Here is an 18,428-nt window from a genome sequence, read left to right on the forward strand (position 1 = left end):
TCACCCTCCACCAGGACTTTCATTGGCATCTCGCAACACGCGTGAAAATCGCTCCGCGCTAGGTCAAGACCCAGCTCCCCTTAGCCCGCCTTGTCTAAGCCGTAGGTATTCGTTCAAAGGCAGGTGAGGGGCTTTTTTCAAATATTTCTTGAGACAGCTCTCTGCAAACAGTCGCACGACCTGTCCCCTTCCCGGCCACCGGCACCCCACCTCACCCCGGCCGAGGTGGCGCAGGCGGGACTCGCCGGGCCACCACCTCTCCGGCCAGCGGGTCGCTGCAGTGTAACGTGAGACGTCCCGGCGCCGCTGCCCAAAGGCTCAGCGGGCTGCCGCCGCCGCCGCCGGCCCGGGCGGCAAAACGCCCGGCCCGAGAATTGTTCGCGGCCTTGAACTTGTCTCCGGGTAGTCTGTTCAGTTTAGCGAGGTACAACGCGTCAGGAGCAACGCAGACATCAAAAGCGCGCGCGTGCAGGAGGCTGGTTTTGTTCAGCTCAGTGCCCGCTGGGTTTTCTCTCTCCTTTTTTTGGTTTTTAAGGGGAGATTCGGGAAGGGTGGGGTTCGTTCCTGAATTGATTCATTATTCCTCCAGCTCCGTGTCTATTTCATTCGTAAATAAAACTTGATTTTAAGGTCGGCGTGGCAAAAAACCCCGAGCTGCTTCCGTGGCCGGGTCCCCGACCAGCTCTGCCAGCGGTAATGCGGAGACGGGCTGCCACCTCCTTGCCCAGGACCTGCCCAAATCCTGACCCTCTTCCCTTGCTGCGACGTCTAAAATCCGACCTTCCCCTGCCCGTTTCTGCAGACGGGGTTCGGGGCTCCCATCGCCACCAACGGCCTCGCCGTTCCCCGACCCCGGTCCCGTCGCCGGAGGGTCCCTCCCCGTCCCCCACCTCGCGCTCCGGGCAGGACCAGGCACCGAGGGCTTTTTGGAGGCTCCTCTTTCCCTTCCCCACCTTCTCCTCTTGGACTAGTCGGAAGTTGGCTGAAAACCACCTTTTGTGCCCCAAACAGTCCAAAGCAAAGAGTCTTTGCAGCCACTTTCGGGCAGAGTAGCTGGTCCCCCCCCCCCGCTCCCGCCCCCCCAACACCTCCCTGCGTCCCCCCGGGACCCGTAACGCAATCCCGCTTGCCGTTACCGCTCCCCGTCGGCAGGGACGGCGGAGCGGGAGCCCCAGAGGCGCACACACCGGCTGTGCGTGTGTGTTCAGCCTGTCTAGCTGCACATGTAACTTGGGAGGCCCAGAGTGGGGGCTTTTCTTTCTTTTTCTCTTTTCTTCCCCCTTTTTTTTTTTTTTTTGGATGACTTTCCCTGATTGCCTAAAGCAATAAAAGTAAAGAAATTTGCTGCAAATGGTGGTTCCGAGGAGATTATTTTTGCAGTGCTCGTGCAAGCAAAACTCCCGAGGCTCCGTGCGAGTTTTGCTGGCCCGAGGACTGCAGGAACTGGCTGAAATTGAATAAAACTGTAAGTACAGTATAGGGGGCTTGGTAACAGGGCGTTCTGCAAAAGCAACAAAACCAGGGAGCACAACGGAGAATAGAGCGGGTTACGCCGCGGCGAAAGTATGCGCTGGTTGTTATAACACCGTGCCTCCGGAATAAATTACGCCCCTTTAAAAAGTAATACTTTAACTGTAGAGCTATATAGAGACAATTAAGACGATATTGTTCTCCCGCTTTCCCTCCTCCTCCCTCCCCCCCCCCCCTTCCTGCCTCGCTCTGCAGCAGCTCTGTGGAAACTTTTAATGCTGCAGCGTGAAGCTCGGGCCTCGGGGGTCTGGGGCGCCTGAGAAAGCACTGCGGGCTCTAACTGCGGCGCATTCCTCCGGCCGGCCCTGGAAACAGGGCGAGCGCGCGGGAGCGCGCGGGGAGTTCAGCCACATCACATGGCAACCGGGGCCGGCTCCAGCCTCCCCGGGAGCCCTTGGCTCCCCTTCCAACCCGACCGTGAACTTGCAGCCGGGCTGCGCGGCGGGGAGATCGGCGAACCCCGGCCAGAGCAAGAGGAGAGGACGGCGTCGAGCCGCTCCGGCCGGGGCGGGAGCGGGGCGGGGGGGGAACCGCCGCTGCTGCAGTTTGGGAAACGAGCTCACTGGGGTCGCCGAACTGTTAGTTTTGCCTAGCAAAGGGCTGCAGAGTCGCAGCGTGTTGACCCCAGTGCTTCGCTGCGAAGCCCTTCGGTAAAGTTAGGAGGAGGTCTAAGCACGGATACACGTTTTCTTTCATAAAGGGAAAGGAATAGGTGAGATTTAATGCGAGGAGTATTAAACTGCTGGGCTTTTTGCTAAATTACAGGAAGAGGGCAGGATTTCCAAACACCTTCGCAACATATTTACTTTGGAGCCGCAGGAGTAAATGCAAAGCGCAGGGCGGTTTTTAGAGGGCTTTTTTTTTTCTTCTTTTTGCCTCTTTGTGGAAAGATGCGTTGATATTTTCTCTTTCGCTCTCAAAAGACGCTGCAGGAGCAGCGGCGTGGTGGTGGCGGCGGCTCTCCCGGCAGGCAGCGGTCCCCGGCGCCCGGCCTCGGGGAGGCGCCGCAGCCTCCTGCCCCTCGCCGCTCCGCCGGGCCCCTGCCGCAGATGCTTGGTCCTTTCCGACGACTACCAAACAACTTTGGCTATGCTTGTAATGAAAGTCTGAAAGCATGAATGAGTGGGGGAAAGGAAAAAAAAAAAAAGAAAACTTTTTTGGCAGTTACTCAGGAAATATCCACAAAGATGTCCTTTTTGGAGCGAGCTATTATTTCAGGGTTTGCGTTAGTGTCGTTTTTATTCCGTGACAGCACATGAAGAGAGCAGGGCAGAGCACTGAGGTCTGGCAGAGCTAAAATCCCTTCTGGGTGTGAGGTTATATAGTTTATCAATGCAGAAACCACCACGGGCTTGGAAAAGCAAACAGCTGGCTTGGTGGTGCGCGCTGCGCTTCGCAGTCCTCTGAGGCACTGGAAATGGCCGGCCTCGAATTTCTGGAGTACTGCGAATAGATTTTTTTTATATATATATATCTATATACACACACAAACAGTTTTTTTTCTTTCAAACGTTCGAAAAGCTTTTTGCAGCCATTTGTTTTCCTAGCTTCTTTATCTGTCCCCGTTTTTGGTTTTGCTGCATGTTGTTTTCGCGAATGTCTTAACTTCGCTGCCGCCACCGGGCCGACAAAACCCAACAAAGTTTGTACGGCAGGCAGCAAACCGTATGGTAACGGCGAATACCGGAGAATGCCACCGTCCCCCTCAAAGATTTCATCCCGCCACCCGCTTAATCCGCTTGCTGTACCTCAGATCTCAAGTAACTTTCATACTGCGGGCTCACTTTAATGGCTAGAATCTATTTTTCATGAAAAAGCAGGAAATAAGCTGTCTTTCGCACAAAGATTTACAAAATGTAATCATTGTTGAAATATTCTCTTTGAACTGCCTTGTCCGCAGGGGTGTCTGGCTCCCAATACCCCCGTTTCTTTAGAACACCCTTACAAGTTCTTCTGGTAGATCAGGTACACTGGTGGGGCTGCGCTTTGATGTCCTGAATGAATGAAAGAAAAGCATAATAAAAGAGAGCTGTTGATCAAGCATAAAATACTCTTTAAGCTGACAGAATGGCAGAGTTAACACATTCTAAGCTGCTTTTAGGTTTTTCCTTTTTTCCTCACATTTTCCTGTGCTTTGTGTACAGTGGGGGTTTTTATTTTTTGAAAAGTCTCTGATCTATGTAGTATGCCGTCCCCTAACAAAAACCAAAATGGGATTGTTTCTCTCTCTTTCTTTTTTTTTCCTCTCTCTTGCTCAACTATCTTTTTTTTTTTTTTTTTTAACAGCAAGGGTTATGGTTTAGCATGGCTGCAGCGAGTTTTCAGTGTCCGACATACATACATAAAGTTTGGAAGTTATTTTGCTTGTTTCAAAAGCAATTTAGTAATAAATAAATCGTTTGCGTAACCATTTAGAAAACAAGGGGGGAAAAGTGTAACTGCCAGAACGTTACCAAAGTAAAGCGAAGCTGGTATGTCCAAAGGAAAAAATTTAAACTGAAATCCTGACATAAAAATGACCTCATTGTGAGAGAACTTTCTTTTAGAGCCCGAGAAAAGGGGAAGTTTTCTTCCTGCCGCTCTAATTTAGATCTTAAGTTCCCATACATAATTTATACATCATATTCAAAGCGCCAGCCGGCTCTGCGTGCTGGCTTACATTGCAAGCATTTGCCATTGATAAGTCTTTACTGTATTATATGCGGACTAAATGCGAATATGTCGCGGCGCAGTCAGTCTTTAATCCAGTGTTGTTCAGGTTGCGACGGCAGGGGGGCTAACGCTCAGGGCACGGCTTTATACTTAAGAAACATCTGGGGCCAGCTGGGACACTTTACTGGAACATTCAGTTGTCTGGAACAACAGCAGGAGTTACTGTATTAGTGTTTTCATAGGTTTGGGAGGGTTCGGGGTGACTTGGTTAAAAACACCAGCAATTCACAACTTGAGGTTTGAACCCGAGCAGAAATCTTGCCTGAAGTGCGTTTGTTGGTCCCAGGGGAGAAGTGGTTTGGACTACTATACATTTTTAATAGTCAGCAGGCAGAAGTCCGTATTGCAAAATTATTGCACATAATTTAATGCAGTTTGCCACAACTGGCATTCTCACAAAAGCTCTTGGATGCAGAGCTACTGTACCCATCGCCTAGAGACTAGTGTCCCCCCCGGGAAGGGTTTTATCTTCCTCGAGACAGTACAAATACGCTCGTCGAGGGGCGAGCGACTCTCCTGTGTTTGGATTTTGGACAAGCAGCAGATTCGCTCGCTGTTTTATGTCCCTTCGGGGATGACCAACATGCTACTTCTGTCCCTTTCGGTATTTCATTTTGGAAAATATAATTACTAAATAATTAATCCCAGCTCGAAGAAAATAACTTCCATAGGCACAAAGGTGACCTTGTCTTTAATATGCACCTTTCAGTTCACACAGTAGGATCAAATTTCATGCCTGGCGAAAGCAATAGAGAAGTGGGACAAATTCGGACGTGGGGTAGAGCAGCCGCAGTTCCTTTATCTATCTAGAGGAGTCCCCTAGACACTAAAGCAACACTGACTTTGCTCCCGCCCACAGCTCTTTTGAAAGTCCATCAAAGGCCCATTTTTGGCCCCTTAATTTCAAATAGGGAAGAGCCTTACCAGGACCTTTCACAAGGTAGTGTCTAAAGCACCAGCTGGTTACTTAGCTGTTGACATTTCACGTTTTACCTTTGAAACCAGAAGGCCTTGTTACCCTGATTCGCCTTCCCGGGGTTCATGTTTTTGATTGCCTTCAAGTTCTTGAGATGACCGAGATGTCATCCCCAAATAAAACAAATGAACCCGTTTGCTGTGAGGAGCTCTCACAGGCGTCCGGCAGCCGCGGCCCAGGTTCAGTTCTGCTGCCCAAGCAGCTTGTTTGCCAGGAAGCTTTCCAGCTGCAATTTTTTTTTTAATTTCAGCTCTTATCAATGCCGGGTTTTTCCCGCGGCCCGAGCACGCGTTGGCGAGACGCTGCTCGAAGCGCCCGTGGCTGCCTGCGCCCTGCCAGCGCCGGCTCCTTCTCCCGCCCCAGCAGCCCAGCCGGGCTGAAACTTAAAAGAAAACGTCCAGTATAGACCCAGCGTTAGCCTTAAGTGGATTATGCCGAGAAAAAATCTCCTCTGCGTGGAGTTTGTCAGAGTTTCAAATGTGCGAATGTCCTCAAATAACCTACATAGCCCGGAGAAATAAGCCAACTGTCACACCCAGTTCTGGATTCCACATTAACAACCTCCTTCCGCAGCGTTAAACTTTGCCCTTGAGGACTTTTGTTTAACTTTTTAATTTGAAAAACAGATACGGCTGCTTTACAACCTTCACTTTTTTTGTGCTCCCTGAAAGGTCTCATTGTTACTGCGGGAGATGTGCAGGTAGAAGCAAATTTGACAGTTTTTCATTTGATTGCCTTTTTGTTTTAAAGCACATGAACGGTGTCCGTGATTAGGCTTGGGAGCCGGGGATAAAGCCCATCACACAGGAAGGCTGTTTTAAGAAGATTTTAATAAACAATGGGCCTGATTCTCCATTCCCGAGGCAGGCAGAAACTGCTACCGAAGTCAATGAGGCACTTTCAGCTCTTCTCCTTTTAAATATCCTGAATCGCAGAGGGTTTCCTAGCCCTTCTTCCAATACAAAGGAGCCGATTGTCAGAAGTTGCTTAAGGATTTTTGTGCCTCTGTGCTATCTTCAGAATAGCATAAGAAACAAATAGACTTGCACTATCAAAGAAACATAATTGCCATTTCAGACTTCCTGTTTAGGATTCAGTCAAGTAGATATTGTTTATGGTTCATAAAACCTTACTACTGTGAGGATTCTCAGATACTGGCAGGGTAGAGTTTCAACTTTCATGGTGCTGTAAATTAGGAGGAAAAAAAAAAAAAGTGTGATAATACTCCTCCGAGAACAGTAAAAAAGAGCTCTGCAATGGTTAAATGGAATTTTATAAGCACATTCGGTGTGGAACTGTTTTGCATTACATGAGTTGAATACCTTAGAGATGACACACATCTGCAGGCACTTTATTAAATCCTTAGTCAGCACTTTTCAACCTGATGAGATTACTTCTTCATTTGACTGGAGAAAGGAGAGCTAAGATCTCGTACCGGACTGCAGAATCCTTTTTGATGTTTCACCTTGAACGCTAGCAAAGGACGGCAAGAGGCTCTGCAGGACAATACGGACCTCTAGTAGCGCCGGCAAGCGGGTAGCAGTAATTTTACTTCATAGGACCTTTAGCTCCAGCGGATTCGTTTAGCTCTAAACTCGCTAGTCGAATCGTACCGCACAAGTAAATGCAGAGGAAATCGAACACTGGCTCTCTTATAAAAACGCAAGGAGATAATATCGTCCTGACTGTATTGTGTTAGCGCACATGATTTTAAATGGAGATTTAAATTAAGAAACGGAATACCCTCTTGTCCATCTGGGTGCAGTCGGATAGATTTCAGGACGTGAAGGGATAAAGCGTGGAAGTTGGCTAGAAGCGATAGGATAGCTTGCATCGTGTTGAGTGGTGGTGTGAAAACTCTGCAAGTACGGATCTGGGCTTCTTTTTGGCCCTAAGCCACCTAATCATGCAAAAAACTCGACAAATCACAGCTATCAAATGCATGTATGCTTCGTAGGCGCTTTTGTTTCGTGCGCCGAGGTCTCCTGTCCCGTTGCAGGGACGTTTCCCAGGTGCCGCGACGGGACAATAGGACTCTTCAGCCATAATCCGGCAAGACTTAGACGTGTATAGGAGGCTTGAGGGGGATATGAGATCTTAATATTAAAATGATTAGTAGAAAAGGAGGATCACTCTGTGTGTGCAGTTCAGCTGTAAGACGCTCTAAATTAAACCGGCATCCCGAGAGCAGTGTTGGTGGGATCCGATGAGTAAATGCGCTCTCTGTCTTGCTGTTCTGCTGCCTCAGCCCATAAAACATTTCATCAAAGCGGAGTTGCACGAACGGCCAAAGCGCGATGCAGCTGTTTGCGAGGTGCTTGGATTCGGTATCCTCTAAAAGCAGCTTTTCAGCGAAGGCAGCGCGGAGCCCCTGCACGGAAGTTTAAAAAACATCCGTGCAGCCCGGTTTGATCGCGTAAGGGTTAATTAAGTTTTTCCTTGGTATTAAGCCTGAACAGTGTCTGCAGGAGTCATATTGACACCCTAGTGCATGGTAACTCTACTCCTTTATTGACATGTTGCTAGTCAAGAGCACAATAGCACTCTGTGTCTGCAAATCATTGCTAAAATCATCTCGAGGAAAAAAAAAAAGTTTGAAAGCCGAACGCTAGACAAAGGCCCCAGAGCTGCACTGCGCAGCGAAAAACTCCGGAGTCAGCAACTTCTATTGATTAAAAACTAACCTTTAAAGTAACTCTCAGAGTGTGTGGTTAGCATTTAAATTTAAACATGTCATGAGTTGATTTGTGTTACTGAATACCAACTCAGAAGGAGTTACATTCACATCAGATTTTTTTTTTCTAATTCCCTTAAGCAGCTAAAGTATTTCATGAAATGTCAATAGGGCAGCGGAGAAAAAAAAAGGTGTTTTGGAGGGAGGGGACTCGCGCCGGGCCGCGCCGCTTCTTTTCCCATGCAAATAGTCCCCCCGAAAAGAAAAGTGTGGGGAGCGCAACACAATAATTAGCCCTTTGTCTAACTTTCCCAAGTGCCAGAGAAAGACAGATTAATTAAATATACAACAGTGTTGGTTTTTGGAGTGGGGGTCTCTCTTGCCGGGTAGGTCATAAATTAGGCAGAATAAATACTTCAATGTGTTTGCAGCGGGGCTGCTACGTCAGAGCGGCTGGCGGGCGGTGGGAGGGAGCAGCGCGTTTCTTGCTAATGATAGTCACGTCTGGGGCTGTCTGGTTGCTCGTAGCAACGAGACATGATGTAACACCAGGATGAACTTGAACTTGGGGGACTTGAAAAGGGAACAATAGACCAGAGCAATCAATAAAGCCTATTTCAGTGAAGGATTACAGAGCCGCGCTGGGGTAACCTTGTCTGCAAGGCGCGGGCTGAATAGCAAGACGCGTGAAGGAGCGCGGTGCCGCGGGGGGACGGACGGACGGACGGCGGGATGGACGGGACGGGACGGACGGACGGCGGCGCGCATCCCCTGCCGGCCGCTCCGAACGCCGGGGAGCTGGGCCGCGCTGCCGCTACCCGCGCCCGCGGCGGAGGCCGTCGCGGGGTTGTGGGTTTTCCTACTTTTCCTTTTTTTTTTTTTTCCCCCCCTTCCTTTCTTTTAAGTCAGTTTGGCAGTCGAAGCGGGGTCGCGAGGCCCACGCAGCTCCCGGCTGTGGGGTCGGGTGGCCGGGCCGGTTGGACCTCTGCAGCGTAGGTGCGAAGGACGGGGCGGCCGGGGGGGAAGGGGGGGGGTCCGAAGCGTGACCCCCGCGGTGCCGGGCGGCAGGAGCCCCGCGGCGGGAGCGGGAACGGCCCGCGTCGGCGGTCGGGCGGGCTGCTCCGGGCGAGGGCGCCTGGCACCGCGCCGCCAGCGCTTCCCCCTCCCCGGTCTGCGAGCTTCACGCGCGCGGGAAGCCGTGCACTCGAGCCCAGCCTCAGTCTACGCGTAAAATCCCGCGGGCCAGGCCAGGCGGGAAGAGGCCGTCGAGGCAGCGCTGCTCCCCTCGCCCGGCGCTTCCCGCCCGTCCCTGCCTCCGCCGCCCGACGGCGTCATCGTGACGCCCCGCGGGCCGCCTGCCTCCTCCCAGTCCTCGGTTGAACCTCATAAATCCCCCCCCAGGCCCCCCGCCCCGGCCGGGGGTCGATCAGGGCTATCGTCGCTCACGGAGGAAAAAAACCCGGGTCGAGGCCGGTATCGCCACCTCCTCGGCGGGGCTCCGACCCCGGGGAGTCACCTCCCTCGGCGGAAAGGGGTTCGTCGTCCCCCCCTCCCCAGCCCCGAAAACGCTCTGCGCTGGGCTCCGGCCACGCGCGAACCAGCCCCGCTGCTGCCGACTCCCCGCGCATCTGCTCCAGCGAGACGGTTGGCGCAGGGCAGCATAAAGCAACAGATGCTTGTGCTGGCACATGCCTGAGTACCCGCGCAAACCCCGGCTGCAGGGTGATAAACGGCACGCAGAAGCGGACGCCTATCGCCTTTTCAGGGGCTTGGACAAAAGTGTGCGAGAGGCATCTCCCAGCCGCAATCTATTAAAAAGATTGATAACTCGCAACGGGACGTGACCCCCCGTCTTCCTCTGCAGCAACGTCCAGCGCCTGTTGGTTTAAATAAATAAATAAATGTATTGATGGGTACGGTATTTTTAATTAAGCTTTGTAATTAGGTCGATTCGTCACGCTCTCAATTAGCCCCCCTCCCCGCAGAGGAGGATGGCCGGCGTCCTGGGAGCCCTCCCCGCGGCGGCGGCGGCGGCTCACGCTCCCTCTCTTTCTCTTGCAGTCCTGGTACCTGGGATAAAAGTCTCCGCTTCCCACCACCCTCCGGACAGACCACCTGACCCCTTCCCACCTCTGTGACCGGGAGCAGCAGCACCGCCGCGCAGCGACTTCACACCCGCGGGAGGGGAGGCCAGCAGACACCGGCAGCACACTCGGACCTGGAAATGGCAAACGTTATGGTTGAATGGCGAAGGCCGTAACTTTTTTCGAGATTTTTGGGGGGGGAATTTTTTTTTTTTTTTTTTTTTTTTTAGACAACTTAGGACTGTTGTAATTTCTCATATGGTGCTGGAAATGGTTGGGCTTCATAACTTTTGAAGTGTTTTCATTGGTAGTGTAAGCGTTAGGTGACACTGAGTAGAACTAGCCTCTGCTGCTGCTTACCAACTCGCTGTCGTAACACACTTTCCATATGGAGCCTAACTGTTTTACAGTATCGTCCTCGATTTTTCCCATGCAGGTGTGAGACTTCTTGAGAAATCATGAAACACACTTTAAACTATAACTTTTGTAGTAGCTGAATTCTGCAATATATAACTTACCGGACAGACATAGCGCATGTTTTTCTGTAACATATCGGAAAAAAAATTGCAGGTTTTTTTCGTTGGGGTTTTTTTTTTTTTTTTACAGTTGGCACTTAGATGCGTAACACGAACCATAAGAGCATTGTCAACGATTTTTTTCCACTCAATTGCAGAGCGATTTAAAACATCAAACTACTACTATTCACTAAAAAAAAAAAAAAAGAAAAAAAAGAAAAAAAGTTTGAAATGCTGCACTTACATTAAAAAAAAACATTTTTCAACAATTTTCAACAATTACACAAAAATTCACGCAGAAATGGGGAAGTTGGTCTGTTTTGACAGAAACTGACAGGAATCAATCAAAACAATCGAATTTTGAATTGAGTAAAGTGCAATTTCATTGGATAGCTAAATATCTTTGTAAGATAGAGATTGTTGAAAATTCTATTTTTGTTTTCCAAGTCCTTCCACCCCAGGACTCTAAATTATTGGGGTAAAAAACAGCCTTGCGAGAAAAAGGGGAGCTATTTTTGCTTTTTATGTTTTTTATTGTTGAACTTGTATCCCTTTAAAACTGAAGGAAAATTAAAAAAAAAAAAAAACAAATCTAATGGTGCTTTTACCACAATATGTTAACTACATTAAATGCTAATTAATCATTTTCTGTTATCAAAGCACATAACTAAAATTAAATCATAATATCTGTTAATTTTATAAGCTAAAAGTCACTATAATGGATTATGCCAATTCTGACAAATTTTACGTGTTTCCGGCAATATAGGGTTTATCAGTTCTCAGACACCTTGGGAATAAGATAGAACGGTCCAGAAATTGAAACACCTTTGTGTCCCTGAACTGGTACCTTTTCTGGACTACGAAGAAAACAATACAGAAACAAATGCTGATATTACAACTTATGCCAGTTCAAAGCAAGGGCACTTGCTGAAGAAGAAAAAAAAAAAGTTTGGACCCCAAACGTCCTGTATCTTATGTACAAAAAAAGGAAAAAAAAAGAAAAAAAAAAAGAGTGCAAGTGATTTTTTCTATCAGACAGCGGAGCACCCCTTTGCTTCACATGCAACTTTAAGAAGGTTTCCTATACTATACATATATATACGTTCTGGTTGGCAAGTCCAGCTAATCAGAGAAAGTCTCTGCATGTTCTAGTGTTAGTAACTAATTTTTATATAGTTAATGTAGGGTAAAGTAGAGTGCATTAAGACACAATATTGTAATCCCTATTCCAGGCACTTGCCTTTAAACTATGTTTGTTCGACCCTTCAGAAGGGTTTCTACTACTGTCCTATACAATCAAGTAACTGAAATTCTTGGGAAGACACTTTGCTCCTCATCTTTTCCCTGAAACGATGTTTTGTTTTGTTTTCTTAATTTGCACGAAACAAAAAAAAAAAAATTCCATATCAATGTGCCTTGCCCTGGATAGCGATTATTTGTGGAATTGTTGCACATGTTCCTATATTGAAAGGGGGTTTTTCCCTAGTCAAGCATTTGGAGACACTTTTTGTAAATGTGACTTTTATGTCAGCCATTGTCAGTTCCAACATCTAGAATTAAGTAGGATGTTAGTTGTTCCGCAGATAGGAGTAGTGTTTATTGTCCTGTATGGTCAGTGGCAGTGCTATTCTGAGATCTGTAGATGCTAGATTATCAGTATTTTTGGATGTTGCTGCATTTTACATTTTATTTGGAGTCTTCCTTTTGTTTTGTTTTGTTTTTTTTTTCCCAGATATATGAAAATATGCAATACCTGCTTATATCATGTAGAAAAGCTTAGCAATTATTAATTTTTCTTTTAATTTTTTTTTATTTGACCAAAGTTGGTGCTGCACTTGACGCAGTGTGTTTTAGGTGTTTGTCTTTGTACTTTTGTGATTTTGAATGCACATGCAGGAAGGGCTCTTCTTAGAGAAGCAGTCAAACTGTGAAGCACTAAGCTGAACCCTGCTTCAAGCAATTTTTGTTTTACAACTGTTCCTTTCACAAGCAAGCCTTAAAAAAAAAAAAAACTTCCTTTTTCTTCAGATCCCACACCCATTTTTATTAGCAGACTGCAATCAATCCACATTCAATAAAAGTATATAATGCCCATTTTTATATGCACGTTTTTAAACTTCCAAGTTCTGAAAATTGTTTACTGGTTATTCTCTATTTAAGGAAAAAATAAAATGTTTTGGATTTTCATATGTGTCTGATAAGTGGTTGAGTAGTCATTTTGCTCTATTGTATTGTGTGATTGTTAGTATATGGTATCACATCCTCTAGCCAGCATCCTTTGCCTTCCCTATAGCACTTAGCTGGGCATTACTTTATTAAGACATATGTGCACTAAAAAAAAAAAATAGCAGCTTTCAGTGCTTCACAGTGAAGGGAAAAAAGCCTAGACAAACATTTTGTCAGAGCCTTGCTATGAGACAAGGTATTACCAGTAAATTGGTTGTATATACAATAAAATTGCACCCTTTTTTAAACAAAACAAACTAAGCAATAGTTTGGGCAGTTAGTTGTTTTTAGTGAGCATGTTGTAGTCATGGCTGCAAAGAGAGAGAATTAAACTGCCCACTCAGAAGATATGTAATTTGTATGTTGTATAGTTTTATTGATTACACTGATTTATTCTACCCTATTTTATAATGCAGGACTTTTGTAATGTTGTTTAAATGAGGAAAAATTTCTGTCAAATTAGCTTAGTGGAATTTCTGATTGTTCGTTATAAAGGCAGCGTTCATAGAATTGCTTTTTTTTTTTTTCCTTTGGGAACTGGATTTAAGTTAAAAACTTTCCTGTTTCCTTTTTTGTATGTATTTAAATACAGTTATTTTTCTTCTCTCAATGGTATAGCATATTCCTATGCTTGAGAAGTATAGGCTACTGAAGAACCATTGTAAATGGACATTACAGGTATGCTGTATTTTTGAAGGTATTTTTGTCATATTAAGTTTGATGACGCTAAAGTTAGGGAACTCTTGAGCAGAATCGCGAGAAAAAAAAATGTTTTAAAGGCTTTAAAACATTAGGTAGGCGGTCAAGGGTGTTTAAACCAACAGGGGTTGCAAAGTATTACGCACGAAAGGAAATTTTTGTTCACCTGATTGATTGCCGTGCAGAAAGCACCGCGGTTGAGGTCTGGGCAGGTGTAGGGAACAAAGCGGCGGCGGCGGCCGGTCCCGGCCCGCCGCCCCCAGCGCCTTCCGCTCCCCTCTCCCTGCCCGCCGCTTCAGGCAGTATTTTTCCGTCATCCGAACAAGTTGGGTTTTTTTTTGGTTCTTCCCCCCCCCCCTTTTTCCCGCCCTCCATCCCCGCGTCCTTCGCTCCAGAACTTGTCAGACGCACAAACACTCTGACCCGCCGTCACCCATCCAAATTCCAAGACCGAAAAATTGCTCAGCCTGAATTGACTTTTATCAGTTAATTCCCTTTTTTTCCCCCCCCCCTCGCCCCCACCTTCCCTCTCTTTTTTGAACTAGGGCAACTTGCTTTTATCATGCCGCACACCCCAGCGATGCCGTTATTTATTCTTCTTCCTTCATGATAAAAACTTACGGGCTCGAAGTTAGGCAGCCATGGTACACTTTGTCTCTGCTGTTTGTTCCCCCTCCCCCTTAAGGTCGAAGGGGAAAAGAAACACAAAGTTTTCTCGACTCCACAGTATTCAGTCAGCCCACAGGAATATGCAAAATCCCTCTAACATTTTTTTTTTCTTTCTCTATTTCCCTTTGTTCCGTATATTTGCAGCTTTGTAGTAACAGTGTTATAAAATATTTACTGTACAAAAATACAGAAAAACCCAGATGCATAGCCTAAAACAGTTTTTTTTTCCTTGTGGTGAATTTCTTCTTCTTCTTCTTCTTTTTTTTTTTTTAAGAATGTCAGTTAATATTGTACTTTGCATTGTGTCTCTGGAAATATCTTTTTTTTTTTTTTTTTGGTAGAAGGCCTCCATCGAACAAAATTAAAACCATAACCGGCATGACAATGTAAGGAGAGCTTCAATGGCACCTAAACAAGAAATAAATAACAAAACGAACCTCACGAGGTCTGTCGGAGGCAGGCCTTGTGAAGTTACCACTGCCTGCTAGGCAGGATTTTCATTAAATCAAGCTTACAATGCCAATTTTGTCTTGAAGTCAATGCATGTATTACTGTTTGACAGTAAACCCAGCTATGCCATCATCAAGTCCAAGGCTGCGCAATAGTCTAATTAGTATCGAGTACATTTTCCTTTTATTTTTTCCAATAAAAAAGCAGTGGGATGAAAATTGCTTTGATATATAGCAGGTAACATTGAAGCTATTCCATAGCACTTAACTGTAGTGAATACTGTGTCACCAATTCTGAAATCAATTTAATGTTTAATGCAAATCCATTACATGGTGCTATTACAGGCTGGCAAAATGATTTACAAAAATGTGACAACTTGGGCTCAATTCACTCTGCTTTCCAACAATGTAAATGCATAGCAGTGTTTATCTGCATGAAAACTATGCACTAATCTATCTGAAAAAAAAAAGAAAAGAATATATCAACTTTGGTATCTACTTTCCGTTTACTTCAATCCTTGCCTTTTTGGTCATTGTTATAATGCCAGCTTTAGGACAGAAAGAATTATAAGAAAACCAGCATAATACCTGATATATTAAAATGTAGTGCCTGTGAAATCTGTATTATATTGCTCTTCTGAAGTAAGATTTTTCTACACCGGTAGCCTTCGCTGTCTGTCAGAACCTTCTGATATAGGTGATGTAAAATAACCGTACAATATTAATGCATGCTATTCCATAATGCTTAGTAGCTGTATGAATATTACTCAAAGTTATGTTAGTCTTTTTTTCTGACTTGGTTCTTGTCAGATAGGTTTAAAGATATTTCACTGAGAACGCAAATTCTGTCTTTTCTTGATTTGGGGTGTTTTCAGTATTTTGGAGGTATACATTTACTTAAATTCAGTATTACTTGTGTTTTGGGTTTTTTTTCTTTTTTTTCTTTTTTTTTCCTTTTCCTTTTTTTTTTTTTTTTCCCCTAGAGGGCAGGACATGGTGTTTGAGACCAGAAAGCCGTGCCTGGTAAGATTTTTTTTCGTCTTGAAAAGCTACCCTAAGAATTCGAAAAGAGCTTGCTCCGAAGAACATAAGCCTGAAGTTCACATTTTAAGGGACAGTTCTTTAAACCCATCAGTGAGACTGAGCTCACGTGGCAAGAGATTTCTTAATGGGCAGCGGTGAACCAGGTACCCATGCTTGACCCTTCTTCACACCAGACTTCCTCATAGAAAAGAAAAACCCTTTAAAAAAAAAAAAAAAAAGAAAGAAAAAAAGAAAAAAAAAAAACCTCATGTGGTTGTTTAGTTTCATGCACAGTTGCAATATTTTTTTTCTTCAGACGAACTCTGTACAAACTTTGGGCCCGATTCATAAAAGCTCCTTTGCTATTAACACGGGAAGCCGGTGGGTGCGCGGGGGGCGCGCGAGCCCCTGCGCCCGCCGGGCTGGCCACCACCCTCGCCGTGCCCCCGCCTCCCCGCGCCCCGGCCTGGAGGGGAAAGGGGGCGGCCGAGCCGGGGGCACCCGGGCTGCGGCGGGACGAGGGGGGCGGCCCGGGGAGAGGAGGCCGCCGCCGCCGCCGCGCTGCGCCCTTCCTCACGAAAGCGATTTTTGCCCGTTCCAGAAAAAAACAAAACCCCCCAAACCCCCACGCTCGATTGCTGCCTCTGAGCGCGAGAGAAAAACCTGCCCGAAGGCGAGCGCTGGCGTAGCGCGGTGTGAACTTCCCTACTTTGTATGCCGTTTGGTTGGGTTTTTTTTTTAGCGAGAGGACTGTTTTCCGCTTAGTTACCCCTTCATGCTCCAGCATGAACAAAAGCCATTGTGCTTTATGAACTCCCCCCCCCTTTAATCTGCACCTACAAATTAATATGAGGAAAAAAATCAAATAAGCGCAGTAGATGTCCCTCTCGCTGGGGCACGGCAGGCGGAGCGGCCCCCGACTTGCGCTCGCCTCCCTTGCCCCTGCGCTCCCGCTGCCGCAGGCCTGGGCCCCGCGCCCGCCGAGGAAAGGGGTACAAAGTCGGTTTCGTTCGAAACGCAGCCGGCGAGAAATCGCTATGTCGGGCCCGCCTTTGGTTTCTCCACCCCGGCCAGCCTTCCCCCGGCCCTGCCCCGCGTCCTCAGCCTGGTCCCGCAACGTCTAGCTTCGCTTTGGGGCGCTCAGATTTCCGACAGCCGTGGGAACCATCTGCTGCGGATTCGCTCGACACCCGTGTTAATACCACGTTGCGTTCGTTTTGGGTTGGGTTTTTTTTTTGTTTTTTTTTTTTTTTATGAGTCAGGCCCCTCGTGCCTCTAGTATACTTGTATTGACTCTCATAGTTACCATTTTAGTTTTACTGTGTTCTGTGAAAAAAAATTGTAATTGGTTGAGAATCACTGTGGGCATCCATTCTTATTCAACTAAGTCTCCGCAGGTTTTTTGAGCTGGTGTGGATTAGTTTAACTCTTGTATTCAACCATTAGTGCTACCACCTTCTCACATTACAATACAATTACTGGAAGCAAGTACTGCATTTCCTATGCAACAAAAAAGGAAAATAAAAAATTGCTAATGCTAACGAGCCGTGTTGTTATTTACTCTGAGCTGGGCGCAGAAGGGCATCTGGGTGCTCATGGTGCCACGGGCATCGCCGGGGTTGGCGCCAGCCCTTCCGCCGTGCTCCAAAATCCTCCAATTTGGGGCTTTCCGGGCCCGTTCGCGCCCCTGGGTGGCGTGGGAATCGAATCGCGGTCGTCGCATCAGCCACCCTGGCCCGGTGCTGGTGTCCTGTCACCACAACATCGTCCCTCATGCGCCGTGACGGATTCATCCTCCTGGAGCCACCGAAGAGGAAGTCACGAGCCTCAAAATGAGGACGCGCCTAGGAAAAAGTAGCCGAGCGGGCTAATTAGTTTCCAACGTGCTGCAATATATCTTTAAAGGTAGATGAGCGCTCAGAATACTGCCGCATTCCCAAGACCTGACGTAGGAGGCGTCAGCTGCGTTTTGGCCCTTTCTGCGTCCCATCAGCGTTTCGTGGGGTTGGGAAAAGACTTTCTTTGCAACACTTTGAAGTTTTTCATCGTGTGACTCTTTTTTTTTTTTTTTTCCCCTAAGATACTTGCAAAAATTAGCATTTGCAGAAAGTAAGGGTTAGTATTTCAGTGCCAGTGCCCGGGCAGGACACACTTTCTTCCCCCGAAGGCGGACTGCGCGACCGCTCACCCGCCACGACACGACACCCTTTCGGCTCCCGATACTCGCTGCTCAAGCTGCTTAAGCTCTTCCTTAAATGCAAACCTTTCCGGCAATGCGAAAAGGAGGAGAAGAGGGGAGCAGGTTAGTCTCATGTCTCTTACCCGCCAAAGACAAGCCAAGACCGGAAATATTTATTGGTTTCAACGCTGCAGCAACATGGTATTAATTGCCGCTGAGTGTTTTGCTAGGTGGTTAGCACAAGGGTATTAATGAAAACAGCACCACTTCATTTCAAAATCAGCTGCTCGGCCGTTCAGCGAGCCGAGCTGATAAACGATGGCAATAAATTGGTGACTGAGATTTATGCAACGCAACGGCCGCCCGGACCGCGCCGGGGCTGCAAAAGCTGAAGCGCCCAAGCGCCTGGGCCGGGCGGCTTTGGGGATGTTAAGGACGGGCAGATGCCAAGCGGCGACCACATGACGTGCACCGGCGGAAATCCCCTTCGGCCCCTTTCCTGCGTTTTGAGCTGTTTTCCACCACACCGTGTCGGAGCCGCGAGCGGCCTCGCACCTTCCTGGGGCGAAACACCGCGGTCGCGGCTGCCTTCCACCACCGTCGCCACCGCGCTCTCGTCCATCCCCTGGCCGGCCTCAGGCCCTCCAGCCTCCTCGTAGCTGCCTGGTGGACGGTCAGCTTGCCCAAGATTG

General features: G+C 47.3%; 1 protein-coding gene across 16 annotated transcripts in view; it reads left to right on the forward strand.

The window, feature by feature from the left end:
- Window positions 1-17,098, forward strand: part of NFIA (nuclear factor I A) — a 365,719-nt gene extending 348,621 nt beyond the window's left edge. For all 16 annotated transcript variants that reach the window (XM_068953353.1, XM_068953352.1, XM_068953354.1 and 13 more), the window contains one exon: window positions 9,954-17,098. In XM_068953353.1, the coding sequence (XP_068809454.1) occupies window positions 9,954-10,030 (77 nt within the window). In that variant the 3' untranslated portion in view covers window positions 10,031-17,098. The remainder of the gene's footprint in view (window positions 1-9,953) is intronic.
- The last annotated feature ends 1,330 nt before the right edge of the window (window positions 17,099-18,428 follow it).

The sequence above is a fragment of the Struthio camelus genome, chromosome 8 (assembly GCF_040807025.1).
Source record: "Struthio camelus isolate bStrCam1 chromosome 8, bStrCam1.hap1, whole genome shotgun sequence".
Taxonomy (NCBI): Eukaryota; Metazoa; Chordata; class Aves; order Struthioniformes; family Struthionidae; genus Struthio; species Struthio camelus.